We start from the raw sequence: 20124 nt of genomic DNA, 5'->3' as shown, positions 1-20124 counted from the left end.
TTTCAGTGCTCCCCAGGGCCCTGGAGTCAGAGCAGCATTCGTGCCCTGACCCACATGTTCCTTGTCTGTGTCACAGCCCCGGCTTTAGGATGGCCACCAGCCGGGACGTGTCCCAGGGAGGCCGTGCCAACTTCTGTGGAAGACTGTGGGGTATGCCCAGCCCCTGCCCTGGAGGGAGACCTGCTGATAAGGAGATTGCATAACCTCCCAGCAAGATCCCCTTGGAAAAGCCAGCACTTCTCAATGAGGGTAAGAGAAAACAAGAACCATGATCCTCTGAGAAAGAAGGTACCCTGCTGCAGTCTGTTGTGCTCAGCTTCAAGGCTGCTAAGAGAAGAAGATACTGTAAGAACCCCTTCTCTTTTGACGCGTCCTTCTGTGTGAGCTCTACCTCGTCGGACTCTGCAACACTGAAGGTGTACAAAAGGGTTTTTCTCCACGTAGTGTGAAGGAGTCCAACCACTGAACGTTCCTTTTGGAAGCAACAACAGCGTTCTCAGCTTCCTCTGATCATGAACGAGCTTTTGCTGGACTTCTGCAATTCGGTACACTGCGCACACAAGCCCGGTGCTCTGCGGCTTCCTTCTTGACCTTTTGTAACACATCGCGCTTTCCTTCTCCCGGAGGCAAATCGTCGTCTACTTCTCGCACAGAACACTGTGCTGGCAGCATGCTGCCTCTGCCAAAAGACGCCGGTGTCATGCACTTTCCTTCGCAGAGCTATGTACCGCCACATTCTGCCTCTCTTGCATTCTGAATCAAAAGGGAAAGCTGCTCGCCTATGTCTCGCACAGAGAACTATGCCAGGACAACAAGCTGGACGGGAGCTTGCTTGTGGAAACTTGTATTTGCACCAAAGTCATGGGGCAGCCCTGGTTCCTTTACAACCTGCAAAGCGCCGTCAGCTCGTGCTGCCCTCTGCATGGCCCTTCTCAGCTCCAAGTACCACCGCCCCCATTACAGCCTCGCAAGGAGCAAAGATCCGGATAGACGTCTCACACAGAGAGAAATGTGTGCCAGGGCAAGAGCGTGTTCTTCATTACCCCCTCTCATTGCCCAGATTGTGGTGCTCTGTTGAAAGCCTGCCACTTTGAAAGGACTAATACAGCAAGTGCGTCTCTCTTGGCACATTTGCCTGAGTGGCAGCTAGATGGACAGTTCAGACCCTGTGAATCTGAAAGCATATGATTGCACACAGAGCTGAGGAAGAAGCGTGCACAGCACACTGTGGATGTGTGCAGCATTTGCGCTGAAGAGTGGCAAAGTTGAATGTTTCAGCAGAAGCAGCGCGTCAGGGCTCTTCGCTGCCGGCACAGCGTTCTGCGCAAGCAGTAGACCACGATTCGCCTCCGGGAGAAGGAAAGTGCAACTTGTTACTGTCTCGGTTTTGAAAGACAGGTGTCTGCTAAGGAAGGCAGAAGCCCCCCTTGAAGTGGCAGATATAACCCCTTTTCCCTCCAAGTTATTATATTTTGAAATCAAGGGCCTTTAGGCAAAGATGTGGGAAATAGGAATAACAGTTCTTTACTCTCTCTCTATATATATATGTATATAAGCAGTCAAACAAAACAACAACAACTATGGCAGGAACAGCAAACACAAACCCAGTCCCAGCCTTCTCGGCTGTCAGGCTGTTTCCCCTCGGGTGCAGTTCCGCTCGCAGCCGGCAGGGGCGCTGGCGGCTCCCGGTGAGCAGGGCAGGTGCGATGGTTCCCCCGCGGCTGCAGGGGGCGCTCCGGAGCGAGCTCAGGAAACACGCGGCACCAGTGCCCTGGGATCCCAGGAGGGATGGAACAAAGGAGCTTCACAAACCACTGGGCAGCCGATCCCGGGCTCTCAGGAACAGCAGGCTGGAGCGGCAGGCTGGAACGGCAGGCTGGAGCGGCAGGGACGAACGCAAATCCCGGGTGGCAGACGAGATGTATCCAGATGGGAGAACCCCACGGAGGCCCAGGCAGGCAGGGCGAGCAGGGCTCCAGCGTAGCGAAAGCTCGAAGCAGCAGCGGGGCAGGGCAGCCACAGCTCGGCCTCCAGCAGGGCAGGGAAAGCGGCTTTTGGGGTCCCGGCGTTGTTTCCAGCAGGAAGAAAGAACGGCCAAAAAGAAAGAAGCAGCAGCTCCTTTCTCTGCAGCTTCTCTCTCCGGACGCTCAGAGCAAACTGACCCCACACCCAGGTGTAGACAAATGAGTAGCCAGGCCCGCCCCACTCCCTTTTTTGTCTTTCTTAAGTACAGCTATTTGTCCCCTAGCAACATGCATATGGGAGAAAATTCCTTTAACAGGAAAAAACTAAGACTAAACTAAAACCCCAACAGTTACATAAGGTGAAGAAGGAAGCCACAGAGCACCGGGCTTGTGTGCGCAGTGTACAGGCGTCAAGAAGAGTGTGCTTGCAACTTGCTTGTCTGCTGAATACACGGTAGCAGCTGCAAGAGAAAAGTTCAACGGTAGCTACTTGTGCTCCTACCCATTGGTCATCCAGTGCCCCATGGGAAAAAAATGTGCTTAAATTTTCGGTGCTGAGATGGAGAGAACAGCATGCTAGATGCAGTGTAGAGTGCAGCAGTGAGTTTGGTGGGACTTACATGCGGCAAGGGGAAGGTGCAGCCCAGCACTAACTTTTTCTTCTTGAGCCTTTTTCTAGGAGAACAGCTGGTGGACGTTGTCAGCCAAGCTGCGAGAGCGAAGAACAATGTGATCGTACGTCTATCTGAGAAGGAAAATGCAGGGAGTACCGCAAGTGTGTTGTGCGTAATTTATATGCTGTTAAGAGAAGGAGGTACTTTTGGAACGTTTTCCTTCCTGACACTTCTCTCTGTGTGAGCTCTAGGTGCTTCAACTCGGCGACAGGGAAGGTCTATGGAAGGGATTGTGCTGCAAGAATCAGGTTGCACAGGGAAGAGGGAAGGCCGGCAAATGCTTTCTGGCCTGGCGCGTCTCTCCATCCAAGCTGCAGCTGGAGACGCGTCGCTTCTGCCAAGGACTCTGCCACCTTGAGAGAACGTGATTATGCGCTACATGTAGTTGAGAAGGAAAGAGCATACCACTGGTTTGTTTCCTCTAGACTGCAAAGGGGCTGTGAAGGCCAGAATTGGCTTTTTGTTCTAGAACTTTTTCATTGGGAGCAGTTGCTGGATGTTTTGGAGAGGGTTTGGGAGCTGCGAAATTGAGAGGGTAAGGTTACCACTATTACCGCAGTCCTAGGGTGTATCACCATGTCCTGAAGCCTTAGGGAGGAGGAGGAGGAGAGAAGATCCAGCAGGCAGGAACTGTGCAGCAAGATTGATTTATTTAATTATTTTACAAACTCTTTTCTAGACATTTTCTTCATAGTCTAGTTGAACAAAGGATCAGCCACCCCTTGGGGTAATTGGCTAAAATCCTAAAACATCCATTGTCAATATATTTTTCTACTGTACTATAAACAAGACTTTTCAAGGCTGCAGGTGTTTGGTTGTTTACATAACTCTGCTACCTCTTCTGTGAGAGAGAAAAGTCTCTCACGGACTTAGAAAATAGCAAGAAAATCCTTGCTAGCAGCGTTTTTGTATCCACCATTCCCCCTTTTTGTTTGATAAGATAACAACTCTACTATTAATCCTAAATAGAAATTTACATCAGTTATTAATTCTAAATATGTCCTTAAGGCTTTAACTATCTGACTCCATAAGAAGAAATTTAAAGTTCAGTCTCTGCTGTGGAAGGACCATCCCAGTCTCTGCTTGTAGAAGGACCATCCGCCTGATGGTTGACATCTTGGTCATCATCAGAAGAGTCATTAGGCTGATGATCTACATTCTGGTTGCCATTTGGATGGTTGGCGTTCTGGTCATCATTTGGAGGTTGCCTGTTCTGCCTCTGCTGCCGTAGGTCAGGGCGAACGCATTTTGAAGGTAGCCACCGTACCCCAGTATCTGTGGAAATGCAAGCATACCCACGACCCCAAACGATAAGCTCATGCGGGCCTTGCCACTGGTTAGTGAGTAAATTCCGTACTCAGGCTTTTGCCCGGGGCAGTTTTGTCTCACCTGAAGACTGCAATGAGAGAAAATGATTCAAAATAACCGGATTATTTGAATTTGTGGTACTGTAAGGTGATTGATTGTATACAAATCTTTTTCTAGTCGGCTTCAGTAACCAAATCCAAAGGTTCCTGTGAGAATCATTGAAAGACCATTAATTCAACAGCCCTTAATTCGGCTAACTGAGCAGAGCCTGACTCAGATTGGTGTGTTAGTCAGCCACTGCAAAGGTGCGCCCTTACACACAGTGACCCCTATTAAAAATTTGTCCCAATCCATACCCCCCAAGCTGCCAACACGTCCCGTCCCCAAAGGTTAAGGGAAGTGGTAGTAACATAAGGCCTAACATAAACCTAAACATAAGGCTGGGTGCCCCTCTGGGTCCTTCACCACCACAGGCCGTTCGCTTAAATAGCTCTGCGTAGTTCCTCCTACTCCTGAGATGGCCAGTCCCACCGGGGCTAAAGGCCATGAGGGAGGCCACACAGAGAAGGAGATGATAGTTACATCAGTACCCGTATCAATCAAACCTCAAAGCTGAGTCCGGAGTGGACGAGTGTTCGGCAGGATCAGGGTACATGTCATCTGCAGCCTTTGGTCAGAGATGTGTGCAGTCCAGAAAGCCTGCGGAAGTCCCGTAGATCCACTGCCGTTATCTTTGTGAGTTTGTTGTTCTATCCTGGGGACACAAGACTTAAAAGGCACTAATTTAGCAAGGCAGCTCTTTTCAGGAATAGGGGTTTTTGCGTGGAGACCATAGCGCAAATCTGACTTTTAAAGTCAGCGTCAATAACTCTTGAGTGCACTAAGATTCCTTGATGGGTAAACGTCAGGTTTTTCCCACCAGCATTGCACTGGGTCCCTGGGCTAAGGGTCCATATGCATCCAAGGGAACCTTATAAATACCGCTAGAGTCTAAGACGACTGTGGCTGCGGTGTGGACGTCAAAATCGTCTGATCCCTGGGTGCTGTCTCTAGGGTGGCGGAGTAGGCCTGTGCCTGTACCTGTGCCACTCTCTGGGGGAGCGACTGCATTGGAGAGCAATTCCCCCTCCTTGCACCCCGGCGGAAGTTTCCTCACAACGGCCGACCATAGGCATGAGTCAGAGATCTACAATAGTCCGAGCAATGCCCTGGCCTGCCACACCTCTTGCAGTGAGGGATCGATGTGTTTTCTTTTTGGCTCGGCTTAGGCCACTTCCGTTTTTTTGCCTGTTTTGGTTGCTTTGGTTCACTATCAGAAGATGCATGAACAGGCTGCAGGAACACAGCCAAAGCAGACCTTTTCTGGTTCCCAGATCCCACCATAATGCAGGCTTTGACCATGTCTGTTACCTCAGGGTCCCCTGATAAGGCATCTATGACTTTTCCGCACTCCTCATTTGCGTTATCTCTCACTAACTGCCTTAACAACATCTGCCTTAACCCGTCATCCTCAACCTGCTTCTTGAGAGAAGCCGCAACTTTCTCTACAAAGGAGAGGAATGACTCTGATTTCCCTTGAACTATTTCAGTATATTGCTTTCTAGGCACAGACAACTCTCTGGTTTTCAACAGGGCAGCCATGCCGACCTGTTGAGCTTGCTGCAGGATGCTAGAGGACAAGGTACCCTGTAGGCTGGGATCAGAGAAGGGACCAGTTCCCATAAGAGCATCCGTTCCCGCTGTCCATCTAGGATCGGCAGCAGGGAGCTGCATAGTCCCTAATGCAGCCTTGTTGGCCAGCTTTCTCCAGGTTTTCTCAAAAACTGTAAATTGTATAGGTTGAAATAGAATTTGACCTAAGTGTCTAATATCAAATGGAGCAAGCAAATCTGTATTTATCACCCTTACTATCTGCATAACCTCAGCAGAACCTAGCCCATGTTGTGCCACCTTGGATTGCAGATCCTGGGCAACCTTCCAAGCAATCACCTCGTGTTTGTCATGCTCCCCTGAATTTGGGAGAGCCTTATACACTGGGAAAGCTTGGATCTCCCCTTTTGGGGAATCACTACCATCCTGAACTTCTGGCACAGCCTGTAGCTGGAGTGTAACAGCTTCCTGATTATCCCCAGAATCCTCAAATCTATTTGGCATTCCAAGTGTTTCCATTAATTTCCAATCTCCCTCCTCCAACACTCGCATCTTAACTGACTCTAAGAAGCGATTGTAGTGGGTCGGACACACTGTTACCATGCAGTCCAGAAAGGTCCAGGGGCGAGACCGCAGCAGCCTTTCCATTGCCGCCCGGCTATGGCAGCTTTACACCCCGGGGCCAGAACCTCATCTACCTCACTTTCTGATGAGGAATCATCAGGCAAAGGCAACTCAGAGACGCTGTGAGTGAACAGAGGTGGGTGGGGAGGGGCACTTTGGCTAGGTTGGCTAGCGGCAGAACAGACAGCACAGACTACAGCTGGCTGCGCTGCAGTTTGAACAGCAGCCTATTTACGGGATGCCGTCTCGGCCGATCCCGACCGAACTGGTACTGGAGCTGCTGTAGCCGTCTCCAGGGCTGCAGCCGCGCCTGGCGCCGCGCCCGTCTCTTGCGCCATGCCAGCACCTGGCGCCACCGCTGGCCCCCACGCTGCAGCCGCGCCCGACACCGCGTTCGTCTCTTCCACCGCGCCAGCGCCCGGTGCCGCCGCTGGATCTTGCTCCACAGCCGCATTCGGTGCTGCCACTGGCTGGGGCGCGGCTGCTGCTGCTGCTTCTGGGTTTTCCCACGGCAGCGCTACTTCCAGGTTTGCCGCTGGCCGCGCCGCTTCCTGATTCGGAGCCGCATCTCCTGTGGGCGGCGTGGGCCTGGTGCACCCCGCGTGGCAGGGTGCCTCTGGCATCTGCAGCAGCTGCTTTTGCAAGCTGAGCAGTTCCTCCAGCTTCCGTGATATGCTCAGCAGCTCTGTCAGCAAAGTCAGATGCTGTATTAAAAAGTCGATGGCTCGGTTCTGCAGCGGTGCAGAACAGTCCAGCGCCAAGGAGGGCAGTGGACCACACCCAGGCAGTCTCGGTGCAGGCCCGCCTGGAGCCGCACCGGCCAAGAAGGGACGTCCAGGCAGTTTTGGCTCTGCTGGCGCATACAAAACAGGCTAGGAGCTGCCATGGTCCAATTCGCTAAACCGCTAATTCACGGCCCTGGATAAGCCGTGGCTGCTGCCGAGCCGAGCGGCAAGGTGTACTGTGCATCTTCTCGCTGCCCTGACACCCCTGCCTCTGCTGGTGCGGGGTCCCTGGCGGCTGTGGAGTCCTGTGATTGTGCAGGGTGAGGCGGTGCAGGCTCTGCCTGTGGAGCTGAGGGTGTTTTTTCGGATTTACCATCACTTGCCCCTGGAGCCCGGTCAGCGGGGTCCACCTCGGACATCCCTCCGTCATTCATCACTGAAATAGGCAAGCCAGCTCTGCTGCTACAGTCAAGGTCGGTCAGCAGCATAAATAACGAACGCCAAGTTTGGTATAATCCTAACACTTCTGGGTCCCAAAACAGGATTCCCTGTCAGACAGCACAGCCAAGTTCCTACCATAAGGCAAAGTCCAGGGCAGTATCTCTGTCCATGGAAATCCCTTTTAAGGTAGCCCAATCTAATAATTCCTGAAGTGAGTTATCAGGAATGGAGGTGTGCATTATACTAAACACACCTTTCCAGTCCATTACCACAGCGTCGGTTTGTGAGCCGCTGTTCGCCATTTCTCAGTCCTGTCGGACTTCCCGGTCCCGGGGGGAAAGGGGAACAGCATACCTCTAGAGAAATTCGGCTTGGCTTGCAGCAGCAGGACACTTCGCAGCGTGCAGATCATGTCGGGCAGCACCAAATATTATCACAGCCCTATGTCCTAGGATATTTCACCGTGTCCCGCAGCCATAGGGAGGAGAAGTGCAGCAAGATTGATTTATTTAATTATTTTACAAACTCTTTTCTAGACTTTTTTCTTCATAGTCTAATTGGACAAAGGATCAGCCACCCCTTGGGATGATTGACTAAAATCCTAAAACATCCATTGCCAAAATATTTTTCTACTGTATTATAAACAAGACTTTTCAAGGCTGCAGGTGTTTGGTTGTTTACATAACTCTGCTACCTCTTCTGTGAGAGAGAAAAGTCTCTCATGGGCTTAGAAAATAGCAAGAAAATCCTTGCTAGCAGCATTTTTGTATCCACACAGATCCCTCTCTTAGTAAAGTTTATGCTCCTAAGTGTGTTTCAACAGACAAATGAAATGGACTGAGTTTGCCTGGTCATTCAGTGATAGACCATAGTGTTTCTGCAGCTGTTACACTGCTGGCATGTATGGATGGCAAGCCCCCATTTTGATATTCATGTAACTCCAGCCATTTGGGCAAACAAGCATGCTTTCATTCCATGTGCAAAAATATAAATTAAGGGAGAAAGGCTGCACTAGAATTTTATTGTTAACATTTTCTCCTTAGAGCACAAATGTTGTAACCTTATCTAGCAGCTATAAAAAACATTTCAGGGTTCAGAAGTGCTCTGAGGGGCTTTAAAAACAATGATCATTAGTTAAAACGCAATATCAGGTTTTGCCATGTTCCTTTCCTTCAGGTCAATTCAGCACTCATTACTGCAAGGGCAGGAAAGCTCCAACCTGTCAGAGTCCATAAGACTTCTTCTTCGTCCAAGCAGAGTTAGCAGCTACCTGGCGCTAACACAAATCTGGGCCCTCAGACTACTTAGAATTGTTACATGGGCAGGTTGCTACACAGCTCAAATAGGAGTTTGGAATGGACTTGCAGTTTGGCAAGCAGGCATGGCAGAGTGAATCACCCCAGAAAGATCTCCAAGGGGCCCACAATAAGAATCGGCCAGTGCTCTAAAAATAGCAGGAAGCTCCACAGTGCTGAGGTATTACCGCAGGCCTGGGCCCTAGGGTATATCACTGTGTCCCGCAGCCATAGGGAGGAGGAGGAGAGAAGATCCAGCAGGCAGGAACTGTGCAGCAAGATTGATTTATTTAATTATTTTACAAACTCTTTTCTAGACTTTTTTCTTCATAGTCTAATTGGACAAAGGATCAGCCACCTCTTGGGGTGATTGGCTAAAATCCTAAAACATCCATTGTCAAAATATTTTTCTACTGTACCATAAACAAGACTTTTCAAGGTTGCAGGTGGCTTGGTTGTTTACTTACTCTGCTACCTCTTCTGTGAGAGAGAAAAGTCTCTCACAGACTTAGAAAATAGCAAGAAAATCCTTGCTAGCAGCATTTTTGTATCTACACTGAGGTGCAGTCATTGTGCTTACATTCCGCTGGCTGGGAACACCAGGGAGAGCTACCAGGAACATGTACTCTTACTGCTACAAGTATTTTACCTTTAGCTGTCAGAACTGGGTGCACTATGAGCTGTGGGAGCATTGACTGCATGGTGTATCATGTGTAGACCATGGAGCCCCAAAAATCAATCACCCGAGAAGGTGAGGAAATATCTCAATGATAATCCATAGTGATATAAAGAAGGAGCTCTGACTCTTTCCCTTCTAAATTGCTCTTTGGTTTTCTGGCAAAAAACTGGTTACTACCTTTTCCCCAGGCTGGATTTGGAAAAGAGGCATGCATTCATCTCCCATAAGCTTAGGTATCTGCCAGGTACCTTCTCCCTGTTCCCATCATCTAGATGTGTCTGGTCATGGCAAGAAACAGGCATATGGAGACCTGTGATTTAATTCCTGAGGAACACATCCCAAACAGTACAAATAACTCTCCCCTAGAAGCGCTGTTTCCTTCTGGTGATTATTCAAGGAGTTCCAGACAACCAGGTCACATGCAGGTGACTCTGCTTCAGACATCTGGGGTCAGTCAGCTGAGAGGAATCATACTTAGAGTTCCCCAAAACATACTGTGTTTGAGAGGAAGGAGAGGAATCTGAACATTGTACAAAACCTGGCTTGGGTCAAACTTAGGACATTAGTTTTCAAGCAAGGGAAGGGAAAAGATGTCCAGTTTCAATGCAGACTTTTTGCTTTGATGACAGATTTTTATTTGTTACAGTTGTCAAATGACATATCCTCCAACTCTAGCTGTTCCACCAGTCCAGTGCTGGTCATTCAGGGTTGGTACTGGGTACATTTATGAATGTACCGGGTTACCTATGCACTCCTCCCATCCTTGCTGGTTCCCTCTTTTCCCCTCCCTTTCCCTGCTAGAACTCCTTCTCCTCACTGGCCCCAGCTCCTGCAAGGACCACTGGGGGGGCTGGTTCTCCTAGATCCACCCCAGCTCAGTGCTCAATGAAAGGCACCTCCATTTCACTGACGTTGGAGGATATGGCATGGATGAAACTGTAAGTAGCCAGTTATGGTGATGTGCTCTGTTTGTATTGCAGGTGATGGGAGTGGTAGGACCCTCCAGTGTGGCTGACGGATTACCCCTTCTTCATCTCAGCCCTTATCTCTCGCCACCTCTGCCCTTCAGCACAGCTGTTGTCCGGCTTGTAGCATTGCAGATACAGGTGTGTCTGCCCTGGCCCACGGCCAGGCCTTTAGAGCTTCTGGTTGAGACACCAACTCATCAGTGCTCTGTTTTCTTTCTGCAAAAAGTGTGGAACATACACAAAAAATTAAGGAGAAGCAACATGTAAATTCTCCCTCCTTTCTGAAGGCTTGAACTGAGCTCAGAATTCATCTGTTGGGGCCAAGGCCACAGCAAGCATAACACTGCCATTGGAAATCCAGGGAGTTTGGCTGATGGATGCTGTTTAAGGCTCTGACAAGCAGGTTAGGATTGTCTGCAGGATCTAAGGAGTTAGTGTAAGACTTCTGCCACAGGAGGATGGGCCCTGGCCTAGGTTACATCCATGCAAACTTTCCTGTGGGACCATGTGTGTAACTGAGAGTGGAGTTTGTGCTCTTCTGCTCTTACCTGAGCTGATCACACAGTGTGCCAGCACTAAAAGCCGGCAACTTGACTTTTCAGCTGCTGATGCAATGATATCCTTGTTGCCAGAATTAAAAAAAGTTCCAGACTTTTTGCAGATTTTCACCACTATTCCTTTCTCATAGCAGCACTATAACTTTCTACAGAGTCTTTCTGCCTCTGTGTCCCTTTCCTTCCCCACTGGCATGAAATTAGTCTGAATGGTGACCAAAGCTAATTTAGCTCAAACTTGAATTTTTAAATATGCATTGGTACATCCAGTTGAATACTTAGGCAGGTATTTCTGAGCAGCAGGATGGCTTGGAAAGGAAGGCTTACAGGGACCAACACACAAAGTGGTCCCTCCAAGCATGAGGCACGAAAGGACTTTTTGGTACAAACTGGCACAGAAAGAGAACAGATTTCTTCCAGCTCTGAGGTAATGGTTCCTTAATCAAAACAAAACAAACCACAAAAAAACCCCAAAAAGGCCAGTTTCACTTGCTGTGAAATATTATATATTAAAAAATAAAACAAAAACAGGTACCAAATCAATAAATTTTAAAAAAATTATTGGGAACTTTTACTTCTATTATCTTCTTCTCCCTGTTCACTCATTTGTGGGCTTAAATGTAATGAAAAACGAACATGTCAGGAAAAACACAAGTCATAATTCCCAATACTTCCAGCAGAATACAAAACAGAAGTACCTCACACCCCATCAGAAAACATCTCCTAGAATTTCTCAGCCCAGGTCTGCAAGCTTGAGGAATTACAAGGTTCAGCTGCATTTCACAGTCTGTAGCAACTGGGATGTTGTAAATGAGCAAAGGTTTTGGTGACAGCCTTTTGAATTACTTCCTCTAAAAAAAGGTGAAAGACCTTTCAATGTAAGCTTGACTGTGTGTCAAAAAGTAAGCATGCATTTTGTTTATTTTTCAGGAGTTCATTCTTTGTGTTAAGAAGGATGACAGGGCAGCACAAAGTGAGGCAGACCAAAAATGTGTTTGGGAATAGCCTCTGTGTTCGGACAGGAGAATATTTAGATAATGTCATTTGTGCAGTTTCCTCTGTTCCTTTTTTTATTCTCTATAGTCTGTGTCAGATCCTGATACCATTCACAGCAGTGGAGAGCTTAGGACTAACACTCAACTGACTCCTGTGGGATACATCTGATTTTGTTAATGATATTTAAGAGTTAGGAGTCTGGGCTTCTTACATTTGGCTATGACAAGAGCAGGTGATCCCTATGTTACTCTGTGAATTCCTTTTACTCCTGACTAAGTGGTCTGAGGACATCTCATTCAGTTAATGCTGAATCAGGTCATCAGAGCTGGTGGTGTACTGTGTGAACAGGGTGGCCAGGGGATCGTCATTCCCTGCAGTGACTTGTGTGCATGATCTGCTGATGAAATCGTTTAATCCTTTTTTATTGTTACTGCACAGGCTTTGAAAGAAGATTTCCCCCTAAGCCATGTCGTCTCCCCATTCACCAATCAGGAAAGAAGGGAAGGAATGCTTTTAAACCTACTGATTCCATTTGTGCTCACAGTAGGATCTGGAAGCAAAGGTCTGACTAATTTAACAAAAAGAATTTTTGTCCCTCTTTTGGATATTTGCACTTTCCCTGCTCTCTGTATTTTATTCTTATTTTTTAATTTGGTTTTCTGTCACTGGCAGTATGTCAGCTAAGTGCCCTTTGGGTCTGAGACTGAAAAGAGCCCTGCTGGGAGGAGTTGTTATTTCTTCTCTTTATTTCAGCTGTGCCTTGGTTCTTGAGTCAGGTCCTACACAGATGTGCTCCTGCTTTTGAAACTGGAGTGCAGGGCAAGACAAATTTGTTGTAGCAGAAGTCACAGAGGGGAGCAGAGGTGTTGGAGTGAAAGCTCCTCTGGACTCAGGCCCAGAGGGAAGCCAAAGCACAGGGGTTGAATTAAAACCTTTGGACAAGCTGAGATACATGAAGTCACACCAAAGTGAAATAGAAATATAGATTTTTAACTTTTAGTAGAAATACATGCTAAGTGCTTTAAACATTAAAAAGCTGTAGCAGAGACCTTAAACACAGTTCTTGCTGCAGCAGTGTTACCTTTTCACAGAATTCTTTACTTTAGACAAAATATAGATAGAACTATACTGTTCATATTTTTTAGATAGAGTGTTCACATAAACAATAAGAACTGATATAAACTATGTATGCAAATTTGTGTAATACCTATGTAATACTTGTGTAAGATTTATGACTGTTTGAATTAGACCAGGATAGGTTAAGGAAAGGAAAACTAGAATCGTGTATTAATCTTATTGGTCAGTTAACAAATATAATCCACACTTCTGTAAGAAAATAACTGGAGCATATAGAGCATGTAGAAGAAGCTGGTTTTGCCTGCTGTTGCTGCTGCTGCTTGGCTTTATCATGTACCCCCCTTCAAACTCTGCCTTCAAGAAAGCCGTGAAACTATGAAATAAAGAACTTAGCAGAACAGCAGCCTCCTCTGCTCTCTTACCCTGGTCCGAGAAGGAAGGGTACGCTGTCAAAAGCTCAACACAGAGGTCACAGAAATTGTGTGCCCCTGTGGATCACAGTTTGCCCAGTCCATGCCACTTGTCTTGCACAAGTCCTGCTCCTTGCTTTCTGCTATAGAGGGTATTCACTGGTAAATCCCTAAATGAAAGCAAAGAGTAAAGGGAGAGGGGAATGCTAAAAGGAAATGAGACCACTGAATGGGACATTTCCTTGTGCTGTGTGGCTCTATGTTTGTGTGTGTTTGTGTTGGTGCTAAAATAAACTTTGCTTGCAGGAGGAGAAGCAGCATAACAAGGTGTGTGGGACGGAGTTTATGCTTAGGGGACATTTGAGATGCACCCTGTAGGAACCCAGAGTACCGAGAATATTTCTCTGCCTGTTTTGAAGGGGTTTTACCCCCTGAACAACACTGTTTTGATCTCCAACCTTGGAAAAAATTACCAACTATCAGACAAGAGCTAGAAAATACAATGGTGTGAATTAGGTGATAGACTACTATGTAAGATTGTCACAGGGTGAAAAAATTAAGAGGTTTTAAGCTTCTCTTTGTAATAAATAGATAAGAGCAAAAACCAACAAAATGGAGGATTGTTGTTGTTCTCCAAACCTTTTTCTTCTTCTTCTTCTACTACTCCATATTCTGCAGTAAAAGTAATTTTGGATGATTGGACAAAAAATTCTGCAGTTCCTGGCTGTGTTACTGAATAATTGGTAGGAAAGTGAAAATAATATATGTTTTTAGTAACCATTGGTTAAATTATCTTTAAAAGGCTGTATAAATCTTGATAATTGGGGCTTTCTCCTGCATTCTCTGCTCTGTACTGTGTCTGGGTGATGCTAGTGACTCTGTTTCTCTGATAAGACTTAATAAACAACTACCCAGCAGCAGTGAAAGCGGAAAGTCTCCGTTTGTCTCTTGAACTCCTAACAAGGACTTTAAAAAACTCTCTCCCATCAGGAGAGATTTGATTTACAGCACGGATCTGTGTCACGCCCCATTTTGGAACTGAACAGAGTCTGGATCTTTTGGGTGTCTATGATGGGATGTAGCCTGATCTTTCTCTCTCTTTCCCCTCCCAATGTATCTCAGACAGCCCCTGGCTGGAGCAGCCTGAGGTCCTGCTGCTGCTCCAGACTGTTATCAATATCCTCCTGCCACCTCGCATCATCAGCACTTCCCGCAGCAAGAATTTTATGCTGGAGAGCTCCCCCGCCCACTGCTCCACCCCAGGGGATGCAGGGAAGGACCTGCGGCGGGAAGGGCTTGCAGAATCCACCAGCCAGGCTGCCTACCTGGGTGAGTGATGGCTTCTACTGACCACTGAGAAGAGACAGAGCTATGGTGGAGTGCTCAAGAGTAGAGTGGAGTGCTCTCTGTAGAGAGCACTAAAGAAAACCATCTCAGGCAGGAGCTAACTGACCTCTTTAGAGCTGCTTTAGGCCTTATCCTGAACAAGGGGCCAGGCCAGAGCATGAAGCCAGGAGTACCTCTGGAATATATCACAACATGAGTGATGTCTGCACTGCAGCTGGAGGAGAAGCAGCACAGGTAGAAGTCGCTCAGTTTTCACACTGCCAGACTACAGCAGTGAAGCCACAAAGGCGAGTCAGACTGCCCATCAACCCCTAACATCACAGCCTCACTGGCCCTTGGCTATCTAGGGTGAGAGGTGGTGTAGTCTGTCTGGCTGCTGGCCCCACACACGGTCCTTACTGACTGGTATGCCCCCTGCTTGCTGTAGGGTGGTGCAAGATAGTACTGCCTTATCTCCCATCTGACCCACAGGTGAAAGGACAGAAAAAATAATTAAATTGGAGATGCAGCAGCACTGCAGGCAGTCGGGCCTATACGGGGACAGTTTTCTCTCAAAGCACCCCTTCAAAAACAGCTTCTCTGTTTCTGATTTTGTGAGGGCGAGCATTTATCTGAAGATTTATATTTGGTCTTTGTTAACCTGTATCTGAGGAATGGAGTAAAACTGATGAAAAATTGGCAGTTCACCACTGATTTAGCCCCCCACCCAAACAAACCAGGATACAGAGGTGTAATGGCTGAGAAGTCTTGGCCATCCCATTAAGAAAGATGGAGTAGTCAACTTTCCCCCAACAATGTTTTTACCAGACATGGGGAACATGGAAAGGCAGAGATTCCTTGTCTCTCCTGTAAGTCAAGTGTTAATCACTGCCCACTTTAATGCAGAGCATTGTTTTGAACTTCATTGCTGTTCATCCCCATTTGTAATGCCATGCTCTTGCTCTTGTGAATTACTACCCTTGGCTTACTGGACCATATTTGTATTTAAATTGCAGTGTGACCATGACTCATGCAGCTGCACTGCTAGAAAGGTTCTTTTCATTGTCCTATAAATCATCGGCAGATTATTGTGCTCACAGGGTGACTCTTTGTGTGGATATGCTTGGTCAAGATTTTTGAGGTTGTCTGATCAGCCAGGGCTGTATTCCTACTCTGAGCTGCTTTCAAAATATCGGATTCTGGGAAGACAAAAGAGCTCTACAGGGAGGGAGAGGGAAAGCCAGAGCAAGAAAATACAGAGGGACTTAGATATGAAGTAGAAAAATTTCTCTGGGAATGGGACTGCCAATACTGATCCTGAGGCCTTTATTACTAGAAGGTTGGTTGCTCCTTCTCTGCCATGTTTGGAGACTGATAGAAAAGACAGTTGTGACTCTGAGGTGTGTGGGTGTGCATGTGCATGTACATGCAAAGCATGCCTGTATAGGTTTGTGCTCACTGTGGCCCCCTCCCCCATTCTTCCCCCAGTGCTCATGAGGGACACTGGTAACATCTCTGACTGCCCTTTGCTCATGTGTGTTCCCCTGTAGCCCTGAAGGTGATCCTTGTTTGCTTTGAACGCCAACTGGACAGCCAGTGGTACTGGCTGAGCCTGCAAGTCAAAGAGATGGCCCTGAGGAAGGTGGGAGGGCTGGCCCTGTGGGATTTCCTCGACTTTATCGTAAGAACACGGATCCCTATCTTTGTGCTCCTTCGGCCCTTCATCCAGTGCAAGGTAACAGTTGCTTTGGCTCCTGATATTTCACTCCCTGAAGGCAAGATAGCCCTTATTCCCCAGCTGAGAACAGAGGAACAGCACTTCTGGAAGAATTATATATGTATGGAGTGACCTTTCAGAAGTTAGTAGGCCTAAGAACCCTTTGAAACTAAATCACAGAGCTTTTTCCTAGCCAAAGCTAAAGAGCATGTCAGTCATCCAGGTGCTCTGATCCATGGAGTACAGCTAGTCTTAGTTCCTCTGGATGGGGAAAGGCATGTGGACTTAATTCTACAATGAAGACATTCAAAGCACTTGGAAGGAGTGTGAATGTGCTGAACCTGGGAGGATGTTGGCAGAAATCTTCTAGTAATCTCTCTTCTGCATAGAGCTGGGCAATACAGCTAACAGCCAAGAAGGACCACTCCTCTTTCCATCTCTTGGATGAAGGTTCTGACAGGAATTTTGTGGATGGACAAACAGCTACTAGGCTGAGGCATCTGGGGCTTAAGTTAATCACAGCTTCTCACCGGTTACCAGGTAGACCAGCAGATGGTACTCTACCTTATTTAGCCTACCTTGTCTCTTGGACAGACTAAATCATCATGGAGGAAGGAGCTGTCTCATGACAGGATCATGAGGATAGAGCTTAGAATAAGGAAGCCCTCATCTCCATGTACCCTGTGCCACTGAGGTTTTGATCTCTGTTCAGTCAAATATAAGGTTGTCCCTGTGTAGTGGTTTGGTCCAAAATACTCATTACTATTACCTTCTGTGAGATAAGAATTAGAAGAAAAACAAAGCAGGCACCAAACTTGAAAGAATATAAAGAAGTTTATTAACAGACCTAAAATAAGAAAAAAAAATTATACCACACCTTCAGAACTCTTCTCCTCCCCCCACCTTCCTCCCTTCTCCCATTGACGATATAAAAAAGTACCACTGTAAAGCCAAAGCTCCTCGTGCAGAAAGGTCTGGCTGCTCAGCAGCAGCAGATCCTCCAACTTTCTCCTGGTCTCTTTGATTTTTCTCTACTATGACATCCAGATCAGCATCCCTGAGCTGATGGGGCACTGAATTTTCTCCCGCACAAGGGGAGACTTTTCTTCAGTGATGGCCACCCCTGTTGCCACGAGATGGCAGCTGCTGCTCATACATGGCAAGCAGTTTATGTGCTTTCTTCTTAGGAAAACAAATTCAAAAGGAAGTGCTTCAGTCTTTTTTCCTTGGCAAGAATTTGCCTTGTTTCTAAATGTTGAAGCTGATCTGTAAAATACTGGTTGTGAAAATCAGACTGCATAAGTAAAACAGAGATTTTGGAAAGGTGAGGTGAGCAAGGCAGCTGTTTGTGTTTTATCACCTCTGCCACCCCCGTCACAGTATCACAGAACCATTAAGGTTGGAAAAGACCTCTGAGATCATCAAGTTCAACCTTTGACTGATCACCACCTTGTCAACTAGACCATGGCACCAAGTCCCATGTCCAGTCATTTCTTGAACACCTCCAGGGGTGATGACTCCATCACCTCCCTGAGCAGCCCATTCTAATGCTTAGCAACCCTTTCCAGGAAGAAATTCCTCCTGTCCAGCCTGAGCTTCCCCTGGTGCAGCTTGAGGCCATTTCATCTTGTCCTGTTGCTGGTGGCAAGGGAGGAGAGGCCAACTCCAGCCTGGCTCCACTCTCTTGTCTGGGAGTTGTAGAGAGTGAGAAGGTCCCCCTGCCCCACTAGTCCAGGCAGAATGAGGTGCCCAGTGTGACAAGAATGCTTGGCTTGCTGTTGATTTCTAGTGCCATGAGTGACTTGGGTTTGGTTTTCCCCCTCTTGCGCAGCTTACCAAGGGAAGACATCTGTCAGCACTGTGGGCACCTCCACCTCTGCTTACCGCCTGAGCCTGGCCACCATGTCCCGCTCCAACACTGGCACTGGCACAGTATGGGAGCAGGACAGCGAGCCTTCCCAGCAGGCCTCGCAGGACACGCTGAGCCGCACAGATGAGGAGGATGAAGAAAGTACGTGGCCACTGATACTAAGCCTCAAACAACTGAGGATGTTTTCTTGATGCCCAGAGGCTGGCTGGGAGGGGAGCACAGTTGCCCCTGTCCCAGTATGAATAAAAGGTTCACAGGAGCATGAGGTTGAGCAGCTGATGTGGCTGGTATACATGGTGTTAAAATTTGAGTTGTAACATACCTCCTCATTGCCCTCTGAGCTATGGCAGGGTAAAGGGAAGGGCACACGGAGGATTTTAGTGCCTGAGATGCGGGCTGATGTGCAATCATCACAGTTCTGACAAGGCATTTGGCAACCAGGCCTCTTTTAGCCATCATGACAGTGGGCAGGGGCTGTGGCTCTGTAGTTAGGATCCTGTTCCTGCAGGATCCCCAAAAGCATCAAACAGAAGGAGTGAAAATGGAGGGCTCAAAAGAAAGGCCCATGCAGTTACAGCAGAATTGCCTTTTGGCAAAGAGCAATTAGCCAGAAACTTTGCAGGTTTAGCCCAACTTTATTTTAGCTGGGTTCATCACTAAACTTTGTACAATCCACCCAGAGCTGTATTGCTTATACATTGTTCAGATATTTACTCACTGTGGCAAACTGTGGTTTCAGCCTCAGATTAATTCTGAGCCACTGTGTGAAACGGTAAGTGCCATCTTCCTATCTGAACTGCAGCATTATTTCCTCAGCTCTGCCTTGGATAAACACTGCCGTAAAATATTTCAGTACCTCAGAATAGGAAAAGGTCAAAAAGAGAGGAAATTACACAAACCCACCCCTTTGTTTTCTTTATTTGTAATTAAAAGTTGTTGTGGCAAAAACCACAATAAAGTAATTTCTCTCTGGATACTTGATATAATTTGAAACAGCACTGAAAATTTCAAGCTGTCCTGATTGCAGTCCAGCTGTCTGCATAGTTCTGTTGCAGTATGATGTATTTGAGTCAACTTATCCAAATTTTTGGTGATGTTTTAAAATGCATGTCCTGAAGGGTGTTGAAGGGTGTCAGTTCTGCATTTTGCTGTCATGTATTTTGGCTTTTTTGTCACAGTGCTTTGCTAGATCATAGAAGCAGTTTATTTCACACCAGGACAAGGTCCAGTTACAACTTTTATGCTGGAAACACTGTATATTAACAAGCAATTTATTAATCACAGGATTAATTCCCTAGTGGAAGCTGGATTCCCCAAACATGTTTTCCTGAGAGCCATTTAAGCTGAAAGAATACATAAATCCCTGCCCCATGTTTGTCAGGTTCCTCATCCTGCAGGGGTTTATGTGTATGTCTTTCTGCACTGTGGCTGTAAAGTCTAATGGAATATTCCAATTTTCAGGCTTGGGCTCTTGGTAAGTGAATGCTGGGTACACCTTTGGCATCCTGTTATCTCTTGACAACTGTCAAGATGCAGGTGGGATTTGGGTGGTTGTTTCCTCTCCTTTCTGTTTTTTTCTCTCTTTCTAGATGACTCCTTGAGCATGCCCAGTGTGGTAAGTGAACAAGAAACATACCTTATGGGTGCCATTGGGAGGAGGCGGTTCTCCAGCCATCTCTCCAGCATGTCTGCACCTCAGGCTGAGGTGGGCATGTTACCTAGCCAAAGGTAACAACATGGGCTTTTCCCCTTTCCCATTATATTAACAAGAGCATAAATGGCACAGGTACATCAGAGATATGGGATAGTGGAATTGGTGCCAACATAGTGATGCTAAATTTATTCA

General features: G+C 47.2%; 2 protein-coding genes across 2 annotated transcripts; both read left to right on the top strand.

The window, feature by feature from the left end:
• The first annotated feature begins 10076 nt into the window (after positions 1 to 10076).
• Positions 10077 to 17133, top strand: LOC125328707 (protein unc-80 homolog). Its single transcript, XM_048309773.1, has 4 exons — positions 10077 to 10466; positions 12317 to 12440; positions 14488 to 14694; positions 16242 to 17133. Exons 1-4 carry the CDS (start codon positions 10344 to 10346, stop codon positions 16538 to 16540), a joined length of 753 nt encoding a protein of 250 aa, XP_048165730.1. The 5' UTR covers positions 10077 to 10343; the 3' UTR covers positions 16541 to 17133.
• A 1096-nt stretch (positions 17134 to 18229) lies between these two features.
• LOC125328709 (protein unc-80 homolog) lies at positions 18230 to 20025 on the top strand. The gene is made up of 2 exons (XM_048309778.1): positions 18230 to 18419; positions 19868 to 20025. The coding sequence occupies exons 1-2, from the start codon at positions 18311 to 18313 to the stop codon at positions 20008 to 20010; spliced, it is 252 nt and encodes an 83-aa protein (XP_048165735.1). The 5' UTR covers positions 18230 to 18310; the 3' UTR covers positions 20011 to 20025.
• Positions 20026 to 20124: the final 99 nt, after the last annotated feature.

The sequence above is a fragment of the Corvus hawaiiensis genome, chromosome 7, assembly GCF_020740725.1.
Source record: "Corvus hawaiiensis isolate bCorHaw1 chromosome 7, bCorHaw1.pri.cur, whole genome shotgun sequence".
Taxonomy (NCBI): Eukaryota; Metazoa; Chordata; class Aves; order Passeriformes; family Corvidae; genus Corvus; species Corvus hawaiiensis.
This window is presented reverse-complemented; position numbering and strand designations above follow the sequence as displayed.